Raw genomic sequence first — 25599 nt, 5'->3', positions numbered from 1 at the left:
AACTTTTCGGAAGTAACTTTTAAGGAGAAATACCATTCTATAAGCAAGCGTATAAGTTAACCAGCTAAACAATTGTCTTCAAAATAAATGAACTAGTAATGCTGACTAATGCGTAGAGTGTGTAAACCACAGGAGAAACATCCATGTTCTGCACAGAAACACATATGTTAATAACCTCGTTCCTAATACATCTGAACTATCACAGCCAACATGTTGACTCTGTTGGATGTTTAAGGTGCATGCACATTAAAACACCACATTAATGCATTCACATTTCCCCCCGCCAATTAAACCAAAGGTTATCCTCATTTCATCCAATTAAAATCAGCGTGATCAGGTGCAGCATGCAGATTCATCCGAGCTTTGTTTTGATTAACGAGAAAAAAGTAGCATGTATGTGTCTGTGGATTTCATCTGCTAATTCTTGCATTTATGCATTATTCATCAATAAATAATTTGTTCAAATGTTCAATTTAATGTGCATTCTTGGAGCTGAGGCACACCGCAAATATTATTCATTCTGCACACATTTATTATCAATGCATGATTAATAATGATCCTGTGGTATTCACAGTTTGAATCTGTGAAGTTTTCTGGGCTGCAGCTCGAGGACCGTCACGGTGAAAGTCGACGGTTGAAACTGTTGTGTGCACTCATGGATTAACTGATAATGGCCTTTCTGAGCGGCTCTTTTGGCTGCTCTGACGCCGATTTGAATGATTATTCAAACAGATTAAGTGTCGGTCCCACACGGATGTCGAATAATAACGAGCAATTCCACTCAGACACGAGAGCCAGTCGATGTTTTGTCATCTCCACGTCGTGGCTACAGTTTATTGTGTTAACACTCGTAAACGTTCTGTCAGGCCACTCCAATAAAAGAAGGTTACAAGTTCTCTGGTCAACTACAAAAAAACGTGTCCCCACAAACAATGTGACCAAGAACAGCCAGACAACTTGAAAAGAACATCATTTCAGAGTAACTTTTTAAGAGTTCAAGCGCAAAATTTCCCTGAATTCTCTACACTGAGAAGCAGAAACAGTGTTTGGTACAAATGATCACAGCGGTGAATGGAAAGTTACAGACTTGGAGAAACTTCTTAACCCTATATAACATTTGTGTCATATGATCCACGTATTACTGAGACCTCTGTCTCATTAACAAGATCCAGACTTTCCCTAAAGGGGCTGTAAACATTCTACTTTTTGAGGTTTTAAATTTTAATGTTCATTCCTCACTATAAAGAACGAAAAAGCAGTATTTTGATCCATTACTGCATTTAGGAGTAATCTACTAAAAACCTGCACTTTCTCCAGCAGCCCCTCCCATACCCACGAAACGAGAGGTTGGCATCGTGCTGACGTCAGTTAAGATGAAAATTATGTTTCTGAGTATTTCCTTTTACAAATTATTGTGAATCAGGAGCAGGTGGAAAAATAGAAAATGAACATAGTTTGTAGTTGTAGATTATATCATGATATACCTTTTTTCATATCAGGCGATAACGATATTTATCACGATATAAACCAAATAATTATATTTGTCAAATCTGAGCATGTTCTGCTGTTTCATCAACCAAAACTAAATGCCACACAGGTGAGGTGACCCTGGGGGTGGAGTGTCTCGTCCACTTGTTTATCTGGCGTGCAGACGGAGAGAATAAAAGAAGTTCTGCAAAAGAAGAGCTAATAAACATCAAAAATATTTACTCACCATGTGGTGACTAACCCTGTAATTTTTATCCGGCAAAAAGGAGAAAATGCTTGAAAAATGCTTGTAACTGGCGAATGTTAATTCTGACCCTTCAAAATAAAAGTCTGTTGTGATAGACTCATTCTTCTATCATTGTCCACCCTTGATTTGTTGCGCACAAACTACAATGGGTGGGCCACAAGCTCCCTGCTCCTCTCCATTCCGATGCATCCACTTGCAGACAAATAGATCCATGAACGTCTTTGTTTTCCTCATCTCAAATTTTATCTGGCTCAAAACTCTACAGCTGGTAAACTCACCATTTTTGTTTTCTCACTAATGTTACCTTGGGGTATGAGGGGCTGTAAGCTAGTGGGAGAGAGTTCGAACTAAAGCATGATGGGAAATTAAAACATTTCTCAATGAACTCCTGCCGCTCTGCAGACAAGAAAGGTCTTTTGATTTTGGCTAAAAACTAAAAGATCACTGAGGACGCTTTTACAAAAGATCAAAAGACTACTGGAGTGGGACTTATATCTCTGATGGTTAAATTCACTTAAAACTGAACAAAATCAAGTGTTAAAAGCAAAATTAGTTACAGCTTCGGAGTAAAGCAGTCAAAATGCTAAAGTAACTCGTCTGTATGTGACACCTGCTGGATTATCTTACAAACAACCACAAATGATAGATATTCATTCAAGTGAAGCTGCTTGTAATTTTAGTTATTCAATAATAATCTTTTTTTGTTTTTTATGATTAAAAACAACAACTTTTCACCTGAAATAAAACCTTTTCAAAAACGACAGCAGCTATAATCCAGAAAAATCTTTTGAATCTGCGATTTTCAAACATTTTTGATTGATTTGAACAAATTGATAATAAAAGAATCAATTAATGCTTCTTCACTGAAAGTGGAGATGCAGAAACAGCAGAACTGAACCACCAAAGTTTCTTTTGGTTAAACTTGGAGTCATTTGAGTCTTCTCACAAGAGACCGGTGGTTTCTCTGACGGCGCTGCGGCCCGTTCTGACACTAATGAGCTCGGAACGCTGCGGCATCGTGGCTTCAGTCATCATCCGGTCGGCCTCGACGCCGGCTTTCTTCTGTTCGGAGTTGTGAAGTCGCTGCATTTTTGCGGCTCTGCGGTGATTCCTGTCGCCGTGCTGTTCTCTGTGTTTGCTGAAGGTGCTACGAGGCTTTATGTTTATGTATGATGCTGTCTTTATTGAGGCTTGGGGTAGTTACAGGCTGCAGAGACCCAGCAGCATTCACAGATTTGCATGGGGCGTCGGACACTGTAGGAGACCTCTAATAAAGACTTCTGCTGCAAGATGAGAATAGACTTGTGCTGCATGACAATAGGCTGGTGGAAAAAAAGCACGTTTGTGCGCGAGAACAAAAAAGAGAAAAGCGACACCTCTGTGGTTTTGTTGCATCTTTGTGTGTTTTTAAGCCCAGAATAAAGCCAGCCTGCGCTGTCGTTAAAGTTTAGTTTGAATATCAAAGAGGCGCGATGAAGAACACCTGAGGGCAGTAATGGCTGCTGTTATTTAGTGAGGGGAAGCGTTTAAAGCCGCTGCTGTTCCTTATTTGCTGTTTTGTGCTGGCCTCTTGTTTACTGTTTTTTTGTTTTGTTTTCTATATTCAGGTTGAGAGCCTGACCTGGTGTTGAAGTACAAACTCATTTTCCTTTTACTCTATCAGGTCCACTGGCAACAAGCTGCTGGTTTTCTGATGTCCTCAAAATGTAGTGCAGACGCGGGACTTCAGCTCTTTCATGCACCAATAATGAAAGGAAAGTTTAAAATGTTTCAGGGAGAATACACACAATATCCAACTAGTATTGGATTTGTTGCACAAACATACATTAAGCTATAAAGCATTCGGACTGAAGGCGTATCTTAGAAATACTGTAGGATTTGATGCTCACAAGAATGAGCTTTATAGAATTGAACCACATCAACTCAAAATTTGAATAAAGATCATGTCCTGCAATGTTGGATTCACACCTGATGGATGTGTGTTCATAAAATGACGTGTGGCGCGTTGAAATATCTGCAGCTGATTTAAACGTTATTTGTACACTAGATTTTGAGTAGGAATCATTAAGACGTGATTGATTTTCCCTTAAATCATAACTGGTAAAGTGGAAATTTCAAAATCAGAGGCCAACTTCAGCCTCGTCTGACTCTTAAGGTACAAAAAGGAAAAAACTAAAACTGGTATTTTCTAAATATTATAATAAACATCAATCCACCGTTTGAGCAACTTTATTAGCAACAACTTTGGAACATTAGACAAATGATTGATGAATATTCCGATTGTCTGAGAGAAAAACAGTAGCAATAAATCTATATTTGGAGTAAAGACTCCTGGTTTTTGTCTGTTAAATATATATCTATTTTTTAAGTGGAAGGCTCTTCTTCTGTCTCCTTATTGGTTCTTTTCTGCCAAAACAAACTTTTTAAATATGTTTGTTTTTCTCTGAACTTTTATTAGCTTTTGGGTCTCAATTTAGCAATCAGAGCAGCCACTTTAAGAAAGGAGTGAATGGATTTTTGACACGAGACTTGACATTTGTTTAGAATGAATCAGGTGTGGTGTTGTTTTCCAAAATAAACTTTATTTGGAATAATGTAGGTCAGGTTTTTCTTATTTTCTTTGCGACCTGGCACCAACCGTCCCAACAGTCCGGTTCTGGTTGAGGATCATAACATTATTTTCCGGAGAGGAACAGTTCTAGCTGTTGTGGCTTTTCAAGTCGGATTCTCTAACCTCAGAATTTTATATTGAACAAAGTCAGAAGTTTAGAGTCAAACAAAACGTCTCTTTTTTTTCTTAGACAAGGAAGGGATCTATTTCACCAATTCAGAACTTTGGTGCTTCGATAATCAGGAGAAATTACAGGAGTTAGAGAGCAGGGAGAGCATGAAAGAGAAGAGTCCAGAACTGCCCAAATAGTATCAGCACTCATGTTGAGAAATGGTGATAAGTTTTTCATTCATCTGTTAATTATTCACAGCAATTTGAATAAAGAAGTCCTCAGAAAGGCCAATTTAGCTTACCGGTAATTTTCTGTCTGTGTATCAGAAAAATCCTCTAAGAAGATGTTAAAGTGTTTTATTTCCTCTTTTGCTGTTCTCACATCTGTCTGTTTTCCAGTAAAACATAGTTTGTAACATTTATAGACATGTTAGAGCAGTTTGTATGTGGTTTGCTTTGATTTAAGCCCATAAGTGTTTCTCCTGACACTTCTGAAATTGCAGCAGAGCCTTGAAAACCAGCGCCGCCGTTTCCCCTTTGGTGTTCACGCCGGCTCCTTCATGAGGATTTGGGCCGTCTGTATTTGTTATTAGTTCTCGTCGTGTTGTTGAGCTTTAATTGACTCAACAAGGATTTAGCAGTCCTCTGATGACACCACTTTAAGGACAAAGTTGGTTCCCAACGACGCTGGATTTGACTTCAGGGATGCGTGGAGGATCCTTCCAGTCCTTCTGCTGCGTTTCATGAATCACCTTTAAAAGCGTCACTAACGTCTCTGTTGGCGTCTCTCTGGTGACGACGATCCCGGCTTTAAGGGAGAGTTAATTGAACATCGTAGAATGGGAAGAAATGAAGATGTAGTTTGGTAACAAGAAGCAGACAAATGTTTGGCACCAAAGAGAGAAACCGACAAAAAGGAAAAAAGGAGGATTTAGTAAAAAAATAGAGAAGGGGGTGGACGGGCGTGTCCTTCCGAGCTGTGGGGCAGCTCTGGTTGCTGGGGCGATGGACGATGTGAGCCGCTGATTAATGGACGTCGTGCAAGGCAGGCCGTTAAACGGTGTGGGATTAGAGGACACGCTGCCACCGGCGGCCCGCCGTTAACTGGGAGCGCCAGAGCCGCCCCGCTCTGCATGACCTCCGCGGCTTAGCCGGCCTTTCATGTCGCTGAGGGCTGCAGCGGTGGTGCGGGAGGGAAGGGAGGGCGCCGGAGAAGGGTACATAATTGCAAAGATATCAACAGATAGTTTGAGCGCTCGCAGCCCATCAGCGATGCTCGCGAATCAGCAGTTGGGATCGTTTTGACGGTTAGCGCCACAATAATGAGTTTTCATGCTGATGCTGCCATGTCGGCACGGAAACGTGCACGCGCCCTATCCTGTGTGTGCTTGTGCATGAGCAGCTCTTTGTTCTCTTTCAAACCTCTGAGATGCGGCCTTTTATTGACCCCCCCGCCTCACGTCCTCACAGACAGGTGTCCGTCTCTGCGGCTGAAACTGGTATTTAAAAATCTTCTGGGGTGCGTGCCGGCCATTTGTGCGGAATGAGTGCGGCGGGTTTGTGCAGGACGCTTGGCCAGGAGTGTTTGCGTGTCTGTTGGAGAAGCACGTTGTGTTGCATGGCTTTTTAAAGTAAAATCAAAAAGAGAAAACTGCCGCTTCCACCAGGAAACATGCGGTAGCTGCTGTGTAATGATGCAGCAAAGTTCTCCTGAAATATAAAAAACAATTAAAGCCGCAGGCAGCGCTGAATGGCCCTCGCCTCCGCTGCAGCCTGTACTCGCCCCCGGCTGTGCCCCCCCCAGCCCACGACCAGCGTGATCCATTGTCTAAACAACTCCGGCATCAAAAACAGAAAGATTTGAGTTGTTCACAAAACAAAATGAAGGGCAGAAATGAACGTTGAGTTCAATTTAGTTTTTGTTTTGTTTGGTGCCAATTTTGTTTTCTGACTTTTGGACTTGAAATATAATTTCAATGATATAAACTGATGGTTTTGTAGATCAGTATCTTTGAAAACATCATTATATCATGTAGTAATCCACCACCTCATGGCTCAGCAGACAAACTACAACCATGCAGTATATTTAGCCAACAGGTGGAGCAGATCCAAACTTTTAAAGACCCTCTCCGATCATCTTTTGATTTATTTCAAAGTGTTCCCAGTGTTTTTTTTAAATGATTATGTGGTTTTTAGTCAAAATAAAAAAAAACTGTCATTTTCGAGGATCTAATTTCTACAGAGCAGCATGGAGTAAGCCAGTGCTAATTTCCCATCAGCCCTTTGTTGACTTATCCTGCTAGTTTACAACCCCAACCTAACGTAAGTGGTGCAACAAAAATGGCAGCAATATTGGAGCTATCCAGTCAGCTTTGATCCAGATTCCAGCTCAGACGATAAAAACAAAGACGCACATGGATCTGTCTGAAAGTAGATGCATCAGAGTGGAGCGGAGCATTGCAGTTTCAGCATCACAACTACAAGCTCTAACGACTTTTTTGGTCTGCTCCCGATTAACCACAATTCCTGAGAAAAACTCAGAAATACAGTTTTTATTGTAATTTTCTTTGATCCACGTCACCCGTCATGAGAAAAATGCTACAAGAAAATCTTAAAAACACCTTTTTTCATTGGAGTGGGTCTTTAAACACCTCGGGACAGTAATTGTTTGTTTTTTGGGCATCAAGCAGACTGTTTGTAACCCTTGTGCTATCCTAGGCATGTTTACATTAAAATGGGGTCATCTGGACCCTACAAGATGGCTCACTGAACTGTGTTTTCCAAGGATTTTGTTTCGTCACTGGTGTCCATGGCAGACATTACATCCTGTCTACCCTTGTCAGTGTAAGGGAGGGGTCATCTGGACCCCATAAGGAAGCACAAGGATTAAAAAGGCACAATCATGTTTTCTTTTGCAGAAGAAACCAAAGGTTTGACCTCAACTAACACTGACTGAAGTCCCACACTAAGCCATAATTGTTCAAAACATTATAGTTCAGAACTATCCACTGCCCTGGATTTTAAAAGCAATTCGGACACCATGATGGGAAGCATGAGGTCACCGAGTTCCCAAAGTAATCAATGAGGCCGTTTAATGATGTCTTTTTACGATGTTTATTAACAAAAAATGACACCTAAACACATTTTGTTCGTGAAAATGGTTCAAACGCAATACATTGTGATCTTCACTGAGAATTCTGGGAAATTTCCTGGGCTCTCGATTTTGGAATTGTATATTTGGACAGTACTACAGCGTGCTGAATGCACTATGTAGTGAGTAGTCTAGGAATTAGCATAGCCTAGGATATATTGAAACTCTTTCTTACAGATACCTCATCAAATTTATTCTGACCTATGACCTCTCCCTTAACTTTCTCACATCCAAACACTAAATAACGCTCTTCTGAGACACCTCTATCCTGCAGAAGAATAAAATAACTAATTAAACCAAACTTTCTCTGAACTCTATGTCATGCAAAATCTACTTTTTTGAGCCTTTAAATATATTATAATGTTAATCTCTCATGAAAAACACCCCCAGAGGCGTATTTTGCTCCATTCACGCATGTCTGAGCATTCCTCTTTCATGTTCATACGTATGATTGTGGGGGAACAGCCCCTTCCAAGAACAGTCTATGTTGCCAGGACCGCCTCCAGGCTAAGACACTTTCTCTGCTGAGCAAGAAGTGATCAGCAAAACACTTTCCCTTTAGCATCGACTTTGAGAAGAAATGGTTCCTCTTGCACGTAATCATGTAAGACAACGGCTCACTGAAGTATTTCAGTCAGCAGTGAAAAAATGTGTTAGCTCAGGAGTAGAAGGCACTGTTGCATTCAGATACCTCTATGTTACTAAAGGAGTTCCTCAAGGATCTATGCTAAGACCACTTAGATGTGTCCTGAAACGTATTATATTTATAAACCTACAGTCAGTTAATTAAAAATAAGTATTTCAGAATTTGATGTGATAGGATCTCATTAACCCCAAAACCCCATAATTGTCTATAGAAAAATAAACGGGTATTACTCACTGTACTCGTCACAATTCTTGGTCTGCTTGTTTTTTTCTTTTTTGTACATGTTCTTTATAATCCTCGTTTGTTTTCATGATATTTTTTGTAGTGAAAATAATTAAAGTTATAAACTGGCTAATCAGATGCCTCAATAAAGGTGCTGACCCCCACATGGGGAAACATCCACTTGATGACCCCGGTGACCTGTTTGCTCTCTAATGACAGTTGTTTGTCTCTCTGCTATCCCTCACCCAGTGGTTCACGAAATCATTTCAAGTGGCGTTCTAGGCTGCTAGTGAACCAGCTGTCTTTTTTTTGTGGCACATTAACTTGTGTATTTTGCATTGGGTTTCATAACCTGTGACCTCTGCTGTCCTCTCTGCAGGCGTTCATTCGACCCTTCAGAGAGCATCATATCGATCCGACAGCCATCACTCGCCACGACTTCATCGAAACCAACGGCGACAACTGCATGATCCCCATCCTCCCACTGGCTCACATGGCCTACAAGTTCCTCACATGCACACCAGGTAGTTCTCTCTCACTGCCACAGTTTGCTTTTAATCTTCAGAATAAAATCTCCTTATTTTGTTTTTCTTTTTAGATCCAAATAAGTTCAATTTCTTTTAAATTTTTGTGGAGAAACCTCAAACAAAGTTCATGTTTTATCTGGAGCGTGAATTCTGATGCTGATGTTTTATTGTAATATCAGGTCTATATTTATATCTATATTTCTTTAGTTTTATTTTGTTCTTTTAACTGCTTGATATAAACCAATTCCACATAAGTATGCATATGTGAACCCCTTCATGAATGTCACATTTTGCTGTTTTTTTTAGATCAATTTGATTTCAGAACTTTGAAGTGAGCACAAGGACTTCCAAAGGTCAGCAGTGTCTTATAATTGCACTGAGTCCAAGAACAGGAAATTCTGTGAAACCGTGGAGCCGTTTCTCTGATAATGATGCTCGCTGACCCGACGAGTGCAGGACGGGGAGGGAGGGGGATCAGCAGGAGAAAGGCAGAAAGCTATTATTGAGGAGGTGACATCTCCACCTTTCATGTCTGAGTTTTAACTTGAGCGTAAAGGTCACTAATGGGAGGAGGGCAGGGGAGGTGACACCCGTTAGTCAGGTGAAAGGTGAGGTCACGTTCGCCACTGAGGGGTTAAGCTGCTCTCAAACACCTGCAACCCGGCTTCTTTGAAGGGAAGCAAGTAATCTGGATACTTCAGCAACAAAGTCAGAAGACGGACTCCATTAAATAATATTGACAATTAAAATGTAAATTCACATAGAATCAAATCACTGATTCTCTTCAGGGAAAAAGCAGAAACTCTCCTGATCTTTCCTTACATTTACGAGAACAACAATGAAGTTGGTCAGTGTTGAAATCTAGTTAGTTTAATGTTGAGTAGATGGTGCTGTTTATACTTAAATATTACGGGCTCCAATTAGGATCAGATTAAAGTGAATGAAAAACCAGATTGGGAATTTGAAGGAAAAAAACATTAAAACAGTTTTAAACTTAAAAATGCTCACTGAAAACTTTAAGTTATTATTAAAAATGTGAAAAATAAAATTGTAAGTTTAAAAAAAATAAGATTGTAAACTTGAAAGAAAGAGTAAAAATGTAAAAAAAAAAAAAGTATATTTAAAAATTGAATAAAAAGAAAACAATGAACCTAAAAGTGTTACCAAATTAAAAAATATATTTATTTGTATTTTCAAGTTTTTTTTCTTTTTCGTTTCTATTTCACGTTTTCCCTGCCCGGCTGATCTTATTTTGACGTGGGGCGGGGCTTTAAGCTCATTGGCTACATGATCGTGCTGCTTAAACATTGCTTTTAACATGTTTTTGTAGCATTTTTCTGATGGTGGAGGATATATTTTAAAAAATTAGGCTCTAAATTGCATGACTGAGTACCAAATGGATCACTTCACCCAAAAAAGCACAAAAAGAAGAAAAAAAAATATATATAAGTCACACACTGGAAGGAGAAATGTATTTAACTAAATATGTTGCCACGAACTGATATTTTATATTGTTAAGCAAATTATAATACTGGGATAGATAACAATAATAGACTGAATATCTACATTTAACACATTGATGCCTTATTTAGCTTCACAAAAAATAGGAGGAATGTCGTTTATTAGCACAATCAAATCTTCAGGTAACCATAGCATAAAGAACATGATAACATTCTCCCCATTTCACACCCCCCACCCTCTAACTGATGAAGATGGGCAATGGGAAACAGGCTGAGCACAGTTGGGACCTCCCTGTCAGCATAGCCAATCACTTGTATTCTTCATCCTCGGTCACCTTTTTATCATTGAAAAACTTTGATTATGGGATTATTTTTCTTGTACAACAAAAAAATAATACTTCTTTTCAAAGGTTCTTTGTACTTTCTAAAGATTTTGAATTTGCATCATATATAGATATTTTAAGAGTTTAATGGAGAGTGACCCATAATTGATTAACCAGCCCCCAGTGGCCAATTAACAAACTGCATGTTTTTTGGAACTCATTTTAATGCTCTTCTGGTCTTTCTCTCTTTTTTTTAAAATATCCTTTTTAAGAGTAATTTTGTTATTTATCTTCCAAAAAATAAAATAGAAAAAAACGTAAACAAATAAACAAAAGAAGGCGAAGACGAGGGCATCACAGGGAGGAAGATGAGTGAGGAAGGCTATATCTGCCTTTGTGGCGTTATCCGCTGCAGGGATCCGTGTGGTCGTAACACGCAGACAGCGACATCCACACCTGTCATGTCTGCACCTGAAGAGGTCACCGCCGAGACTTACAGACAGAAACTAAGTGGTCAGAGGTGAGAAGGTGGGGGGAAAGCTAGCGGCGTGGGGGTAGCAGAGGGTCATGTAGCGGTAGGATGACATCCAGACCTGTCATGTCGGGTTCCTCTTAGTGTCAAATGGTCACCAGACAAAGACGGAGACGGAGAAGAGAGGGGGGGGCGGCAAACCGTGAGCTTACATCTCCAGCTGTCATGTCGGCGTTTGAACCGGGGTCAGGGGATTGCAGTTTTACCCGTAAAGAGGAAACCGGAGGGGGTGGAGGTGGATGGAGAGGACAGCTGTAAGTCATGAAAACACAGAGACGGGTGTGAAAACAAGAGTCACTACAGAGCGACAGATGTGCCGCTCGACAGAAACCAAACTTCTCCTGTGATTCTTTCATTTAACAGCTGTACGGAATGTCAGGAGTGCCATTAAAATCTGTCTAAAGGATTTAAATATTTAAAAAAAAAAAAAAAATTGCAAAATTATTCATCTATTTAAAGTATTTCTGGCCAGTGTTTTATTAATTTTTGTAATCAATAATATTCAACACTATTTAGCATGATTCAGCTTCCACTTCTTAGTGAATAGGATTAGCCTAAAAACAGCCTCTATGGCCGACCTATGGCTGTGGAATAATTTGTAATAATGTATATTTTTTCCATTTTATTTTATTTTATTTATTATTGCTTTAAAACATGTTTTATTGTTGTATTTTGGAAATTTTAGCATTTATGTTTTTTTTTTCTTCTGTTTTCAAATTCTCTTAAATAACATCCGGTTACAGATGAGTTTAGCTGGAGTTGTTTGCTTAGGGGAGTCACAGTTATTGCCCGTTTTCTTCTGATATTTTTAAAAACCTTAAACCTCTAACAACAGAAAATCCAACCCTAAATAGAAATAAAAACATAAAAAAGAGAACTTACAAAACATCTTGGAGATCAAATCATGATGAACCGTCTGCCTGGGGAAAACTCTGCAGCATCACTTTTTACTGAATATTCTCACAAGTCTGTTTTGGTTTTATGAATTAGAAACTGTTTTTCCTAAAAAAAAACATAGCATTTAGTCATTTTTAAGGGTATGTTCTTTGTGTTTATGAACTCCAAGGTCATCTGGACCCGACGAGAGAGTCGTAGAGCTGCTGCCATGCTCTCTGAAACAGCGGGTGAACTGATGTTCTTGTCACTGGCTACATTTTCATTAACTAACAAATACTGTAAATTGGATTTGCGATAAGTTGGTTTGTGTTTATTCTTAATTATGATTTAATGGAAACAGTGTGATTCTGAAATTGTGCTTTTTTTCCACATTTCTAGAATTTTAAGTTTTGCGCATGTGTGATGGAAATGCAGCTGCTGTTACACTTGCCTCGCTGATGCTGAAGTAGTTTCAGTAGTTTCATTACTGTTTCTGCATTCTATTGTCACTTTTATTTATTTTTTTAATTCAAGTACAAAAGTCCATTTTTAGCCATTTTATGATGTAAAAATACCAAGTCAGAAACAGTAATAAAATGACGGTGCTTGTTCTGGGTTGCTGATTGGATGACCTCGCCCATCGCCTGACTTTAGTCTAAAATGTTTTTGTTTTTAAATGAAAATTAAGTTGTTTGGGGGATTTAATTTAGCATTTTATGGTGTTATCTTTCATATTTAGCTTCTATTTAGATTTACATTCTGTAAAGCTAAATTTCTATTTATAGATACATTTTGTAGTTTATGTTATGTATTATTGTTCAGATTGTTTACTTTCTATTTTAAAGTGGACACATCTTTCTGTAATTTTCAATTTCAGCCAAATTTCACATCCTTAAGTTAACATCAAATTCAAAATTGGAATGAATGTAATGCTTTCAGCTACATTAAACTTCTAAAAATAAATAATAAATTTTGTGCTTAGAAAACAATCTTTTAGTTTTTACACAGAAACCTTGAATGTGTCTGACATAAACCAGCATGTTCCATGGCAGACTGAAGCACATAGATCAGTAAAAACATTGACTGTAAACATTTTTTCTTATACAGTCAATGGTAAAAACAAAACTAGGAGTAGAAATGTCACGTATATGTGAGACTGCCCCCTAATGGCTCCAGCATAGAATAACGTGTTAATAATATGTCAGATAGATTAAATAAAACGCTGAAAGCCTCAGAAGGAATTACTCATCACCATAGAAACCAGAACACTTGGTGTAAATTTAATCATTTCTGTTTTGCAAAATCGAAACAAACCTTTTATTCTCATTTTATAGTCAACTTTGTAAACCCTCTGCAATGAAAGCGTTGACATCTCTGGTGGCTTCAGCTGAGCTCCTGCTTCATCTCTGTGTGTGACGCACAAACGCCGGCGCCCGGATGGCGTGACGGGAATGATGTTTCCCAGAGAGTGGGATGAGAGGGGGATCACAGAAGGTGTTTAAATATTTAACACTGACTCATGATGATTCATGGTTTATATTTAAACACCAGCTGGACTTCTGCTTGTTCAGCAAAGAACAAATAAAGATGTTCGTTTGGAGCTTTTTGTGCTAAAAAGCTTTTAAACGTACCGTAGATATTTGTACCTGTACGCTGCGTTTTAGCATTTGTCATGAAGTAGTTTTTCTGTTGAGGTTGTAAAATGCTGTTTTGTTCATTCTACTTCTCTTTACTATCCACATTCATCTTCACCTCCTTCTCCTTTTTCCCTTTTCACCAGCCTTTATTTACAAAAATTGATTGTCGGTCGCTCTCCTGTCTCCCTCCAGAGGCCTTGGCGGCGTCCTTCCCTTGGAACTGCTACGTCTTTGCCTTGGCGATTTTCGTGACGTTGACCAATCAGATTCATAAATGGAGCCACTCCTACTTTGGCCTCCCGCGCTGGGTCACGCTGCTCCAGGACTGGCATCTGGTGTTGCCACGGAAACACCACCGCATCCACCACGTGTCTCCACATGAGACGTACTACTGCATCACTACAGGTATGGATTCCTTCTGCTCTTCTGCAACACTCTGAAGACATGAAAGACCTATCAACTGTAGACTAGTCAACTATCTATTGGAGTACAAAAGTAATGAACCCTTTCATCACAATCATTGAAATCCCAGTTATGACCAGCATGTCATAACTGGCAGCCAATCCTGAACCCTAGACTGACCTCACTGGTTGCATCACGCTCATGTGTGCTTCCTGTTTACCAAATTTTAGAAAGATCTGATAATAAACAGGCTTTATATGAACAGTAGTTTAAAAAAACATTGTGTTTTCCATTTCTACGTTGGTTCTGATATCTGCTTTTGTACATATTTTCTGAACATTAAAAATACAATTTACAAATCAATATCTAATTCACAACATTTGAATTGTCCATTGATGGAGTTGTCTTAGGTATAAAAAAATTATAGAAAAATGTTTTTAGCATTAGCTTACAACCACTATCTATTTCATAATTGATCAATCTCAGGATTTGATAACAACTGAAGGTTTTGAAGGAATCTGGTCAAAACTAATGATCCACAGGAACTATCCCTTTCTTTGATACATGTAATCAGTTTGTGGGTATCTACCTTAAAAAACATTTTAACAAATGTCCAGTGTTTGCACTTGACCACGTGTTAGCTTGACCACATAAAGTAACATATTTGCACAGAGAGATTTTTGCCATGTGTTATTTGGTGTTATTAGGACCAAGACCGAAAGTCTACAGGTGTAGTTTCCAACCTTAGATCTGTAGTGTTGGTGGTGTAGTACCAGTCTTCTATCTCCTCTAATCATCCAGGTCACCTTTGCTCTCCACCTCCTGATGAGATGGAGAAACTCCTTAACCCTTAAGCTAAAGCTCCGGTGCTGAGAGTCTCTCGACTACCATAACTCATCAACCGTTTACCGTTTAATGTTATTTCAGCAGATTTTGACATGGAGAAAAGCAGCTTTACCAAAGCACTTTACAGTATTGAATTGTTTTCACATTCATTATAAACCAGCTGAGCTATGGTGATCCCATGACGGTATGTCAAAGACCGACTCAACCAATTAGTTCTTACTGACGTCTTCTGGTTACAACATGGTGGCATTCTTATTGAAACAAAAAAGGAACTTAAAAAAAAAATATGTTGTTGAAGCTGAAAGTAAGTCGTTTTCAGTGGGTGATTTCACTTTCACTCTGCCCAGTTCTCATAAACAGTCAATGGTTACGATTGCACTCGCAATAAATGGTTGAGTTATTTTGACTAAAGTCTGTCTTATCAGCTGATGATTGCTGATAAGAGGTCCACATGAGCAAACACACATTTCAATGGAAAAACGTCCCATTACCACCTGCTTCTTGACCCCTTAAGACATAGTGTAGTCACACCACATTACACAACTGTTTCCGTTCACCTTCTCGGCATATCCATCAGGGGTCGCCACAGCGAATCAGCTTTTCACTGATTCACAGTTTGGTTTTGACAGGGATTTTCATGCCCTTCCTGACACAGTCCTGTGTTTGATGCAGGCTGGGGACCGGCAGATGAAGACCCAGACTTGGGCCCCCTTGTGGCTACATAGTTAGGTTGTAGTGCAAAGTGTCTTTCCTAACACAACTGTTCAGTTTAGCTTAATGCATCGTAGACTATAATTCAATGTGTCTAATACGGAGAAGAGGTATGCACTGACGGTCAAGAATTCATGTCTTGACTTCCATGATGTTTTTTTATTTTTTTTCTCCGTATTTTGTGACAGTTTTTAACAATTTTCCCACCTTAATACATCTTTGTTTCCATCAATGTCTTGACCTAAAAACAGTGCAGAATAATTGCCCCAGTTTGTTTTTGGAGAAATGCCTTTATGTACGGACGACTCTGGAAGATTCATTAGGCCGGGGTCTTTGGACATTCGGGGGGTCTCAGTGTGACGATTGGACAGTCCCTGAATAAAGACTGGGCTTGTTGCTGGCGGCCATTTTAGATCATTAGAGTGAGAATGATTCGAGTCTCTGCGGCGTTGGAGAAAATGGAGCCTCATAAATAAAGGCAGGAACTGTCCTGCTGGTGGCGCTCTCCAGAGAGATCCGCTCAGTATTCTGCCTGCATCTGGGTGAGAGGGAGCATACACTGGGGGCCTCAGCGTATGCGCCATGGAGCGCCCCGGCGGACAACAGATGTGTTTGAGGGTGGGGGGGTTTGGGGGGGGCTCATACATCTGCATACTGGAGCATCTGTGTGTGTGCTGGTCTCTCTGACCTCCTCCTCTGTTTGTAACCTGTGTGTGGGAGGTGGGACGGTGGCGGCCGGCGGGGACCACAGGGGACCCCCCCACCACCACCGATCTCCCACAGCCCGGCTGCCTGGGCCTGGATTCCTCAGGGGTTCGCCTCGCTGCCTTTGTGTTCGCCAGCGGCTGACATCCCCATGTATATTTAATGCTAACCTGCTGTCTGTTTTAACAAATAGGACTTCACAAGCAGGCGTGAGGGGGGGGGTCTAGGATTGGGAGGGATGAAGATGGAGGCAAAAAGAAATAATCAAATCAAACAAAACCTCTGGCCGCTCCCGTCGATCTGGAGAGGGTCGCTATAACGCTGTGTAGACGCCATCAGGGGCGAGACGAGTTGGCATCAGTCGAACCTTAAGCACACATGACTCACGACAGCGTCTGCTGTTTGCTTCCTGCCTTTGTTTTCCATTAAGTCATTTATTTCCGTCCATGTTAACCATTTTTTTAAACACAAAATCTTTAACATGCTGTAACTTTTCAACCGTAAACATGATCAACGTCATTCCAGTAGATTTTGAAGGAGAAAAGCGGCTCACGCCGCTTTTCTCCTTCAAAATCTACTGGAATGACGTTGATTGTGTTAATGGTTGAAGACTTGCAGAGAATCAAAAAGTATAAACACTGGAGCTCCGGTGTGAAAAGGTTAAAAAGCAGAGGTCCTCTTTATGGCGGTATTCTTCTTAGATACACACAATCTTCTTTAAGACAACATTAAATTCCTGTTATATTTGATATACCAGAAGCGAGAAAAAGACGAGCTACTGGAGGACCTCCATTGTTGTTGCTTTTTTTTGTCGTCGCACTACAATAACACGCTAGCGGTCTACACCACGCATGTGCCACGCAAACAAACCGCTCAGTGGCGGTGAGGCGTAACAGAGTGGAAACACTCGCCAGAATTACTTGATCTGTACTATCCTTACTGGACCGGACCATACCAGATCGCTCACTGGAGATGAGGCTTTGGAGCATTATGGGTACTGTAGTCAGGAGCCTGGCTTTTTGTATTTTATTATTTTTGCAACAAGTGAGCAACATTGAGTTATTGTGAATAAAGTTTGACTGTTTATTGTAGATAAAAGAGAAAACGTTTAAAAACACATTTAAATAGAAAAACTTCCCAACCGCTCTGACCAATTTCCTTCCTCTTGGCCCCTCTAGGGTTTGTGGGTAGTGTAGTCATACCATATGACAGAACTTTAAAATTTTATTTAACCTTCTCATGCATGAATTATGATAAAAATCAATTTTTTTACTACGTTTTTTTTTTTTTTTTTTCATCTTTAGGGATACAAATTTGTTTTTTTTTTTAGAAAAAAAATTATATCTTTCATTTCTATCAAAATATATTTATCTGTCCACCACCAATATAATCATATGGTAATTTGTAGGTATAGCTGTAAATATGCTATCATGTTGTTATGGTGATTCCTCTGTCTCTATAGGTGGATTTATCTAAAACATAGTCATTGTCTCTGAATTGAGAATATTGTGATGAACTCAGCATCAATCATCATAGGATCTAGCTTTCCATCGAATCTTTGAACTTTTTTTGAACTGAGCTTCTCCTCTTTGCTTCGTATCTTTTAGTATATATCATATATTTGCTATCAAAGGACCAGAACTGACGGTTGTGTGTGTCTTTACTAGGTTTGGAAGTTAAACTGAGGTGTTGGGTATCTGACTAGTTGTTGGGATTCAACCCTTTAACACCTGAGCTTTAGCTCCAGTGTCGACATTCTATCGACTACCGGAACTCCTCTACCCTTTACGCGGCTAAGCTAATTCAAGAGGATTCTGAAGCAGAGAAAAGCAGCTTTACGCTGATAAGCAACACGTTACCGTAGTGACATGTGATGTATCGATATAAAATCAGCTGATTCTGCTACAAAGAAAAGCTTCACATTGATCTTATGAAATATCAGAGTGTGTGTCATTGTGTCGTCGCCGGTGACATCTCTGATGTTATAAGGTTAAGTAAAATACTTTCTAAACTAGATTACTTTTTGCTAATAGACATTTTAATAGACATCTTTTTGTTTCCTCACATCGTCTTGTCAGAGTTTTTTCTGATTTTCAGTCTTCTGTACATTTTCACCACTGGTTTTGATTCTGAGGGCCCATGTTAGAGTTTAAAGTACATGCTTGTTTTCTTCCAGGAATACATGTTTGTCATGAACACTACATGGAAGGAAAACTAAGACGAGTGACGCTCTAGGCTTAGTGAATAACAATCCATTTTTTAACTGAAAAAACTGTGTTTTGGATATGAGGAATATTATGAGTTTGCTTAGTTTGAATGTGATCTGTGCTCAGCAGAGATCAGCATGCGTGTTCAGTCACTCATGCATACTTGTGTACATGTAAATGTATTTTGGCCTGCAGCCATGCATACATGAATGTGCTCATCTCAAACTGTGATGATTGCTGCTGAAGTTCACCTCCACGCAGTGTGTCCGTGTGCGTTTCTGCATGGGTTAAGTACGTCTCCGGGGAAACTTTCGCATTCCTCCTCCCCTTAGCGCGTAATGATGAGAGAGACGGGAGGCTGGGAGGACAGATGGTGCAGATGGGAATAAAAATGGAGAAAAAGACAATAGATGATGCATTCTTAGGACATTTGTCCTAAGAAGGAAGTTAGAAAAGTGGGCGGAGCAACAGATGAAGTAACATCAGTTTCATTTAAGGCTAACTATCACTAATGATTCATAAGTTAATAATTCAGCTTTGATTTGATTAATGTCTTCATTATTTTGGCTATCAATACATTTATCTCATAAATAATGTTGGAAGCTAAAGAAAGAAAATTCAGAACAATATTCTTTATTTGTATTACTGAATCGTTGCTTTGTATCGTCACCTTCGCGATTGCTTTAATATTAATTCAAAGTTTGACCTTTTTTCATATTCTTCTTGTAGAATCACTTTGTTGTAATGCATTCCAGTGATTGTGTTGCAGCGTCTAATTAGAAATCAAGTGTTTAAACAGAGCGAAGCTCCTTTCCTCTCAGAGGATCTGCTAACGCTGATGCCTTTATGTTCATGCTCTGAATCTACATTCTCTGTGTTACAGCATTTTGTTGCTAGTAGAACAATCTTCCTGTTTTTTCTCCTTCCTGTCTCCCATCCCAGGTTGGTGCAACTATCCTCTGGACCAGCTGGGTTTCTGGCGGCGGATGGAGCGGTTGATAGAACGTGTGACGGGGCAGAAGCCGCGCTCAGACGACATGGCGTGGGCCAAGAAGACTGACTGATGGAACGGACGGGCATGCGGACGCAAACACACAGAAATGATAGAAACAAACATTTTTCTCTCTTTGCTTCGGTTGCTAACGAGCAAACATTCACAGGAAGTTAGCAGTGGGCGGGGCTTCACGGCTCCTGGGTGTCAGGACTGTTTGGGTGGTGAGGTGGTCGTGGTTGGGATGGGGGGTGTTCTGGAGGTTGGGCTCTCCAGAAGTGACAGCACCCACTCAAATGCAAAACCAGACCGAGGATTAGATTAACACAATCGCTTTTTTTATCTCTGTGTTCCTGTTGTTTTTATTTTTTGTTTAAACTTCACTTTTGTTAAATTTCTGATATAGTCCCACCCCCAACCCCTCCTGCTCTGGGTCTGTATTAGAAGTTTCCATTCAACATAAAGAAGGTTAAAACTCGAGAAAAAGATTTACTAAACTTTCTTTTTTTTTAGCTTAACTACAAAGTTTTTGCTAAATCAAGCAGGAGTTTGCTTTAAAACTCATCAATTTGCTCTCATTCCTTTCAGGATCTGTTTCTCTTCAATTCAAATGTGATTTATTCTTCACCAGGATGGCTTTAATATCTGTAACTGGGACTTTGTTGAAGGTCAAATACTTTTTAAGCTGTCGTCTAAAGGGTTTGGACAGGAAAAAGTGAAAGATCTTGGAGTTGATATCCACAGGAAAATGTTGGGTTGGGAATTTAAAAACAAAAGAGCAGCAGACCTGCAGCCACTTTAGTGTCGAAAGCATCAAAGTAACACCCGAAATGACGAAAATGACGCCTGATTCAGTTAAGGAGCAACTCTCATGCCCTTTTTACTAATGTTTCAGATGATGATGGAGGGAAAAGTGACACTAAAGCCACATTGTGTTTGTCTCTTTAGTTCATTTCAACATTGAATTCTGTGTTTTTGTTCATTTTAAACTGAACCGGATTTTCCTGATGTTTCTGTTTTAACAAATCTGCTCTTTTACAGATTGTGTCACTAGATGTTGAGTGTCACTGTTTTGTTTCTCTTCCAGTTGAGAAAAAACACATTTCTGATACATTTTGTGCATTTGAGTTAAAGGAAATTACACAGAATTGCTTTTAGTGAACATCACACAAAGAATTTTCTCACATTTTTCAATTTTCTAGCTTTTTTCCTCCTCTTGATGTAAAAAAAAAGGTTTGAGGTGGAGCGTCACTTTTATAATGATTTCAAATTCCTTTGAGTAAAAGTTTTTTAGGGAAGTCAGAAAGATTTTTGCAGATTGTGAGCCGTGAACACGACATAATGATGCTACTACGAGATATTTAGGAGGTTTTCAGACTGGATTCATTTAGTTCTCTTACAGTGAACCAGAGTTTGTTTCTCCCGATAATTCAGAACAGATTTTCTGTCTGAATACACACAAGTGGACCCTGATCTGGGACCAGGAAGCACTCTCAGATCCATCTTTTGAGGTGGTTTGAGCTTCACTTCGCTCTGACTTTCTGCAGTCTGAATAAGCTCCGTGCTCGGAGCAGAACGACTGGACCTAAACGGCCACCGTAGCCAGGCATTATGGGACGTAAACAGAGCTGCACACAAATGTGAAGCAGTGATGCAACACATTCACGTCCCACTCCAACCATCATTTTTTTCTACTGTAAAATCGTTACTGGTGAGCTTTTTATTATCATGATGCAGTTTTTAGCCAAAATCAATAAGCTTTTTTTCATTTTTTTAAGACATATTTTATGCACAGCAGCAGTAGCTCATTAGAAATTGATTCTGGACTGTTGACCTCGTCATTGAGAGCTCTGTTTGCACACAAGCTTGTAGCCTCAAACTAACACAAGACGCACAAAAATAAGCAAAACTGGATAAATCCAGTCGTACAGTTTGGAGCCAGAACTGTGACGCGCTTCAGCACAGATGTACGCTCATCATGTCTCGCACAGCTAAGCCTCACCCAGGGGGAGAAAAATGCTACAAGAGCAAGTTAAAAACACCAAAAAGGTGATTTTCTTTGGAGTGGGTATTTAGAAGGTGGTTAAATGAATGCCGGCACATTTAAATAACTTTTAATGTAACACACATTGCTTCTCACACAGTTTTCCCAACGGTCTACATGTCATAGATCAGGGGTCTGAAACCTGAGGATCTGGAGCCACAAATGACTCCTAACCCCCCCCATTGTGGCTCTTTGGCTTTAAAAAACATGCTAACAATCTTAATAAATATTAAATTAGTGAGTTGAGTTTAGCACATTCAAATATATGCTGCACCCTAGAATCTAGTTGTTGTCATAATGAAAGAAAGTGTCCCGTTTGACTCTGTTTTCTGCTGCAGCAGGAGGATCTCATTTGACACAGAGAGTATTTTATTTTGAAAGGAACTTGTATTTGCTGCTGTCAAAAGTAAAGACGTTAAAGTTGTTATATATAGACAGATATCTTACTTTTTTAAATTCAGTTATTGTAAATATTTGAAAGCTACATTTTCTAAAAGAACACAAAAATGGCCACGTAAAAAATAAATTGTATTTTCTAAAAAAATGATGTAGGATTTGGTGGCTCTCGCCGGGTCCTGATCTGTCAGAAACTGTAAAAAGTGCTGTACCTGACGTTAACACAAACGTTTGAAATGGTCGGTGAAATCTAAAGTTTGAATAAGTGAACTATCTCGACAAGCTGAGAACTTCCATTTATTCTTTCTCTTGTTGCCCCGCCCTCTTAATTCCTGACCAATGGCGGAAGAGATCTTTAGTCACAGAAGGTTCGGGACTCGATTTGGACCAACGGACTTTTCCAGTCTGAATGAACCTTTAGTCACAACCTGAACTGTGACAGCAAAATGAAGAAACTTTCATTTGAGGTCTACTGTTTTGTTTTAAACCCTGAGAAAAAAAAAACATCCCTTTTTTAGTTTCATACTTGTAATGAAAAATGTTATTTTTTAGGGCTGTGTACGTTAATCAACCTGAATTAATGCATTAATTAATGCAACTTAATTGCCCCCATCCTTCACTTTGCCTCGCCAAATTAGGCATCCACAGTGTTAAAACATTTCGTCAGGTATCATCCCACTTATACCATGGTTATTTACAGAAGAGATAAATATTCAGTCGGGTTTTAGCACCTTAATCGTGTTTTTCCTTCAGTTTAGATCAATTTTTCACAAACAAAAACAGCTCCATCTTACTGTCCATGTGCTTTGTACACACAGATTACAGTTCTGGGCTATAAAAATTCAAGATTAATCGCAATTAATTTTTCCCAGGTTTGCGATTAATTAGTTCATTTTTTAATCGATTCCCTGCCCTAGTTGTTTTTGTTCAAGAATTCAATGATGTTGCAGCTTCTTAGCAGAAATTCCTCTTAAACGTTTGATTTTTCATTTACTCAATCTTCACAATCTGAGAGTTGCTCTTTAACTAGAGAAACTGAATGTTCTCTAAAGTTTAACCCTTTAACTCCTGCGTCACAAAATCTTTAACCTCCTGTAAGTTTTCAATCGTTAACATGATCAAAATAATTCTAACAGATTCTGAAGGAGAAAAGTGGCTCACGCTGCTAAATAGTAAATCAAAGAACATAAACAGCTCCGGTGTCAAAGGGTTAACATCAATTCTATTTGTTTTTTTCTATAAGTGAGAAAATGTGATCATTTTTCCCTGAAAGGTAAAAATCAGGTCAAACATTTTCTCTGCTGCTCTAACAAAACTGGATTTGAAGTTAAGTTTGTGAGCGGTCGAATCAGGATCAGCTTGAAGTGAATAAAAAACAGATTGAAAACTTGAAAAATAGATATTGTAAAAAAAGATTTATTTTGAAAATTTGAAAACAACACACTGTAAATTTGAACCAAAAAAATGTATATTTGAAAAAAAAAGTTTTGAAAATGAAAAAAAAAATGAAAACTTGAAATACATCTTGAGAAATTGAATAGAAAATACTGAAAACTTGAATAAAAAAAGCCCCGCCCCCATGTAAAAATAGGATGAGCTCAGCAGTGAAAATTCGAAAATTGGAAATGAAACTGTAAGTTGAGGACTGAAAGTGAAGATTTAGGGAAAAAAAAGGTGAAAATTCAGAACAGTAGCTTTTACTAATGGATAAATTATTTTTCAGTTGGTAATTTATACATTTAAAGGTTTTATTTCCACATTTTCAGTAGTTTTTTTTTTTTTTCAAATTTTGAAGATTTACTTAAAGATTTCAGTATTTTTTTCAAAAAAAACTTTTTTTTTTTTTTTTTACATTTTCAAGATTTATTTAAAGTTTTCTTTTTTTTTTGCTCATTGCTTTTTTTGCTTTTTTTTTTTTTTGCCTTTCCTTTTTTTTTCCAGATTCACAGTGTCTTGTTTTCAAATTTTAAAAATGTTTTTCCAGTTACAATGTGTATTTTTCAAGTTTTCAGTCTCTTTTTCGTTCACTTTAAGCCGACCTTCATTTGACCCCATAAGTTTGTACCGTCGTTGAACCCGGTTCCTCCTCTTGAGCTCCTTCAGTCTCAGATAATCCGAACGCCACAACTGCACTTTATCGCTTTCCTCTGTTTATCTTCACACGACTGGACTGCGTTTCAGCTGCGTGCACGCTCGCCACACCTTCATGTTTGGGTCTTTTCTCTGGCTTTATAATTTTCTATTTTTTATAATGGGATGGAGCTTTGTGAGGTTCAGCTGATGCTCCATCTCGCAGCTCGCTGCTCATCTGCCTTAATGTTTTTATCTGCCATTTGGTTTAAATAAAGTTTTAGTATCTCCAGGTGTCTCTGTCTGTTTGTGTGTTTTCTTAGGTTTGACAGGAACGTTTGTGAATCCATTTCACTGAGCATCACAACACTGTTTTATTTGAAGGTTTTTGGTTTCAAACTTGAATCAAGAAGGTTTTTTGACAAAGCTCAGGTACAAAAATGCAATAATTACTTGGTTTGTTTCTAAGTGTGGTCAGACATGTGGGGCCTTGAGCTTGACCCGGGAATCCACAGACCTGAACACACCTGTCTGCTCACTTTCACACTGACATGAATGTTTGTATGTGTGTATGTGTGTGACGTCTGCGTGCTTTTGTGTGTGTTGGAATACAGATAAATGTGTTGGCTTGTAATTTGATGATGTGGATCTATGTAAACGTGTGTACAGAGGATGGTAGTCGGTTACACAAAAAAATACTTATCAATGATTCTGCAAGTTTTCGCTCCTAGAGTCCCACCCCAATCATCTTTTAATCTATTTTAGATTCATTCTCAGTTGTATTTTAGTTATAAATATACCTGTTTTAGACCAAACAAAAAATCTGTCGTTTTCTAGGACATAGTTTCTGCAGTAGTTCATTAGAAATTCAGCTCTGAATTGTGGATAGGAACTTTAGAAAAGAGCAACGCCGCCCCCTTTTCCCCTTCCCGTTATGAAGCAAGGAGCTTATTTTTTACTTTACAAATATTCTGTTTTCAAATGTTATTTTTTTAATGTGCTCCTGATTCACAATGATTTGAATAAAAATACTAAGAAATGTAATTTTAAGCCTTAATTTACTTAATATATGTCCTCCATCATCAGAAAAATTACACAAGAACATGTTAAAATCACCTATATATATATATATATATATATAGATCGTAGTGTGTCTTTTAAAAAGATGAGAGATTCATAATAATGTCAAGTCATAGATAAACATCAATTGTGTGCGACAAAATTAAAACATTGAGGAAATCACTTCTGATTAGAAAGAATTTATTAGTTTTGTGGTATGTGTGTGATCATCAGCATTTGTCTGTGGTTGTGTAGAATTCCCCTTTCTGTTTTCTCCCCTTCCACTTTTCTTTTCTGTTTTTTTCTTTCTTCTCTGACCTGTCCAGACCCCTTACCC

At 38.8% G+C, this 25599-nt stretch overlaps 1 protein-coding gene across 1 annotated transcript in view; it reads left to right on the top strand.

The window, feature by feature from the left end:
• The window catches only part of si:ch211-212o1.2 (uncharacterized protein LOC492735 homolog), a 47460-nt gene extending 26712 nt beyond the window's left edge, over positions 1-20748 (top strand). The window contains exons 4-6 of the mRNA XM_024281580.2: positions 8856-9000; positions 14024-14236; positions 19645-20748. Of these exons, the coding sequence (XP_024137348.1) occupies positions 8856-9000; positions 14024-14236; positions 19645-19766 (480 nt within the window). The 3' untranslated portion in view covers positions 19767-20748. The remainder of the gene's footprint in view (positions 1-8855; positions 9001-14023; positions 14237-19644) is intronic.
• Positions 20749-25599: the final 4851 nt, after the last annotated feature.

This window comes from Oryzias melastigma, linkage group LG6 (assembly GCF_002922805.2).
Source record: "Oryzias melastigma strain HK-1 linkage group LG6, ASM292280v2, whole genome shotgun sequence".
NCBI lineage: Eukaryota > Metazoa > Chordata > Actinopteri > Beloniformes > Adrianichthyidae > Oryzias > Oryzias melastigma.
Note: the sequence above shows the minus strand (reverse complement) of the source record. Positions and strands in the feature narration are given on the sequence as shown.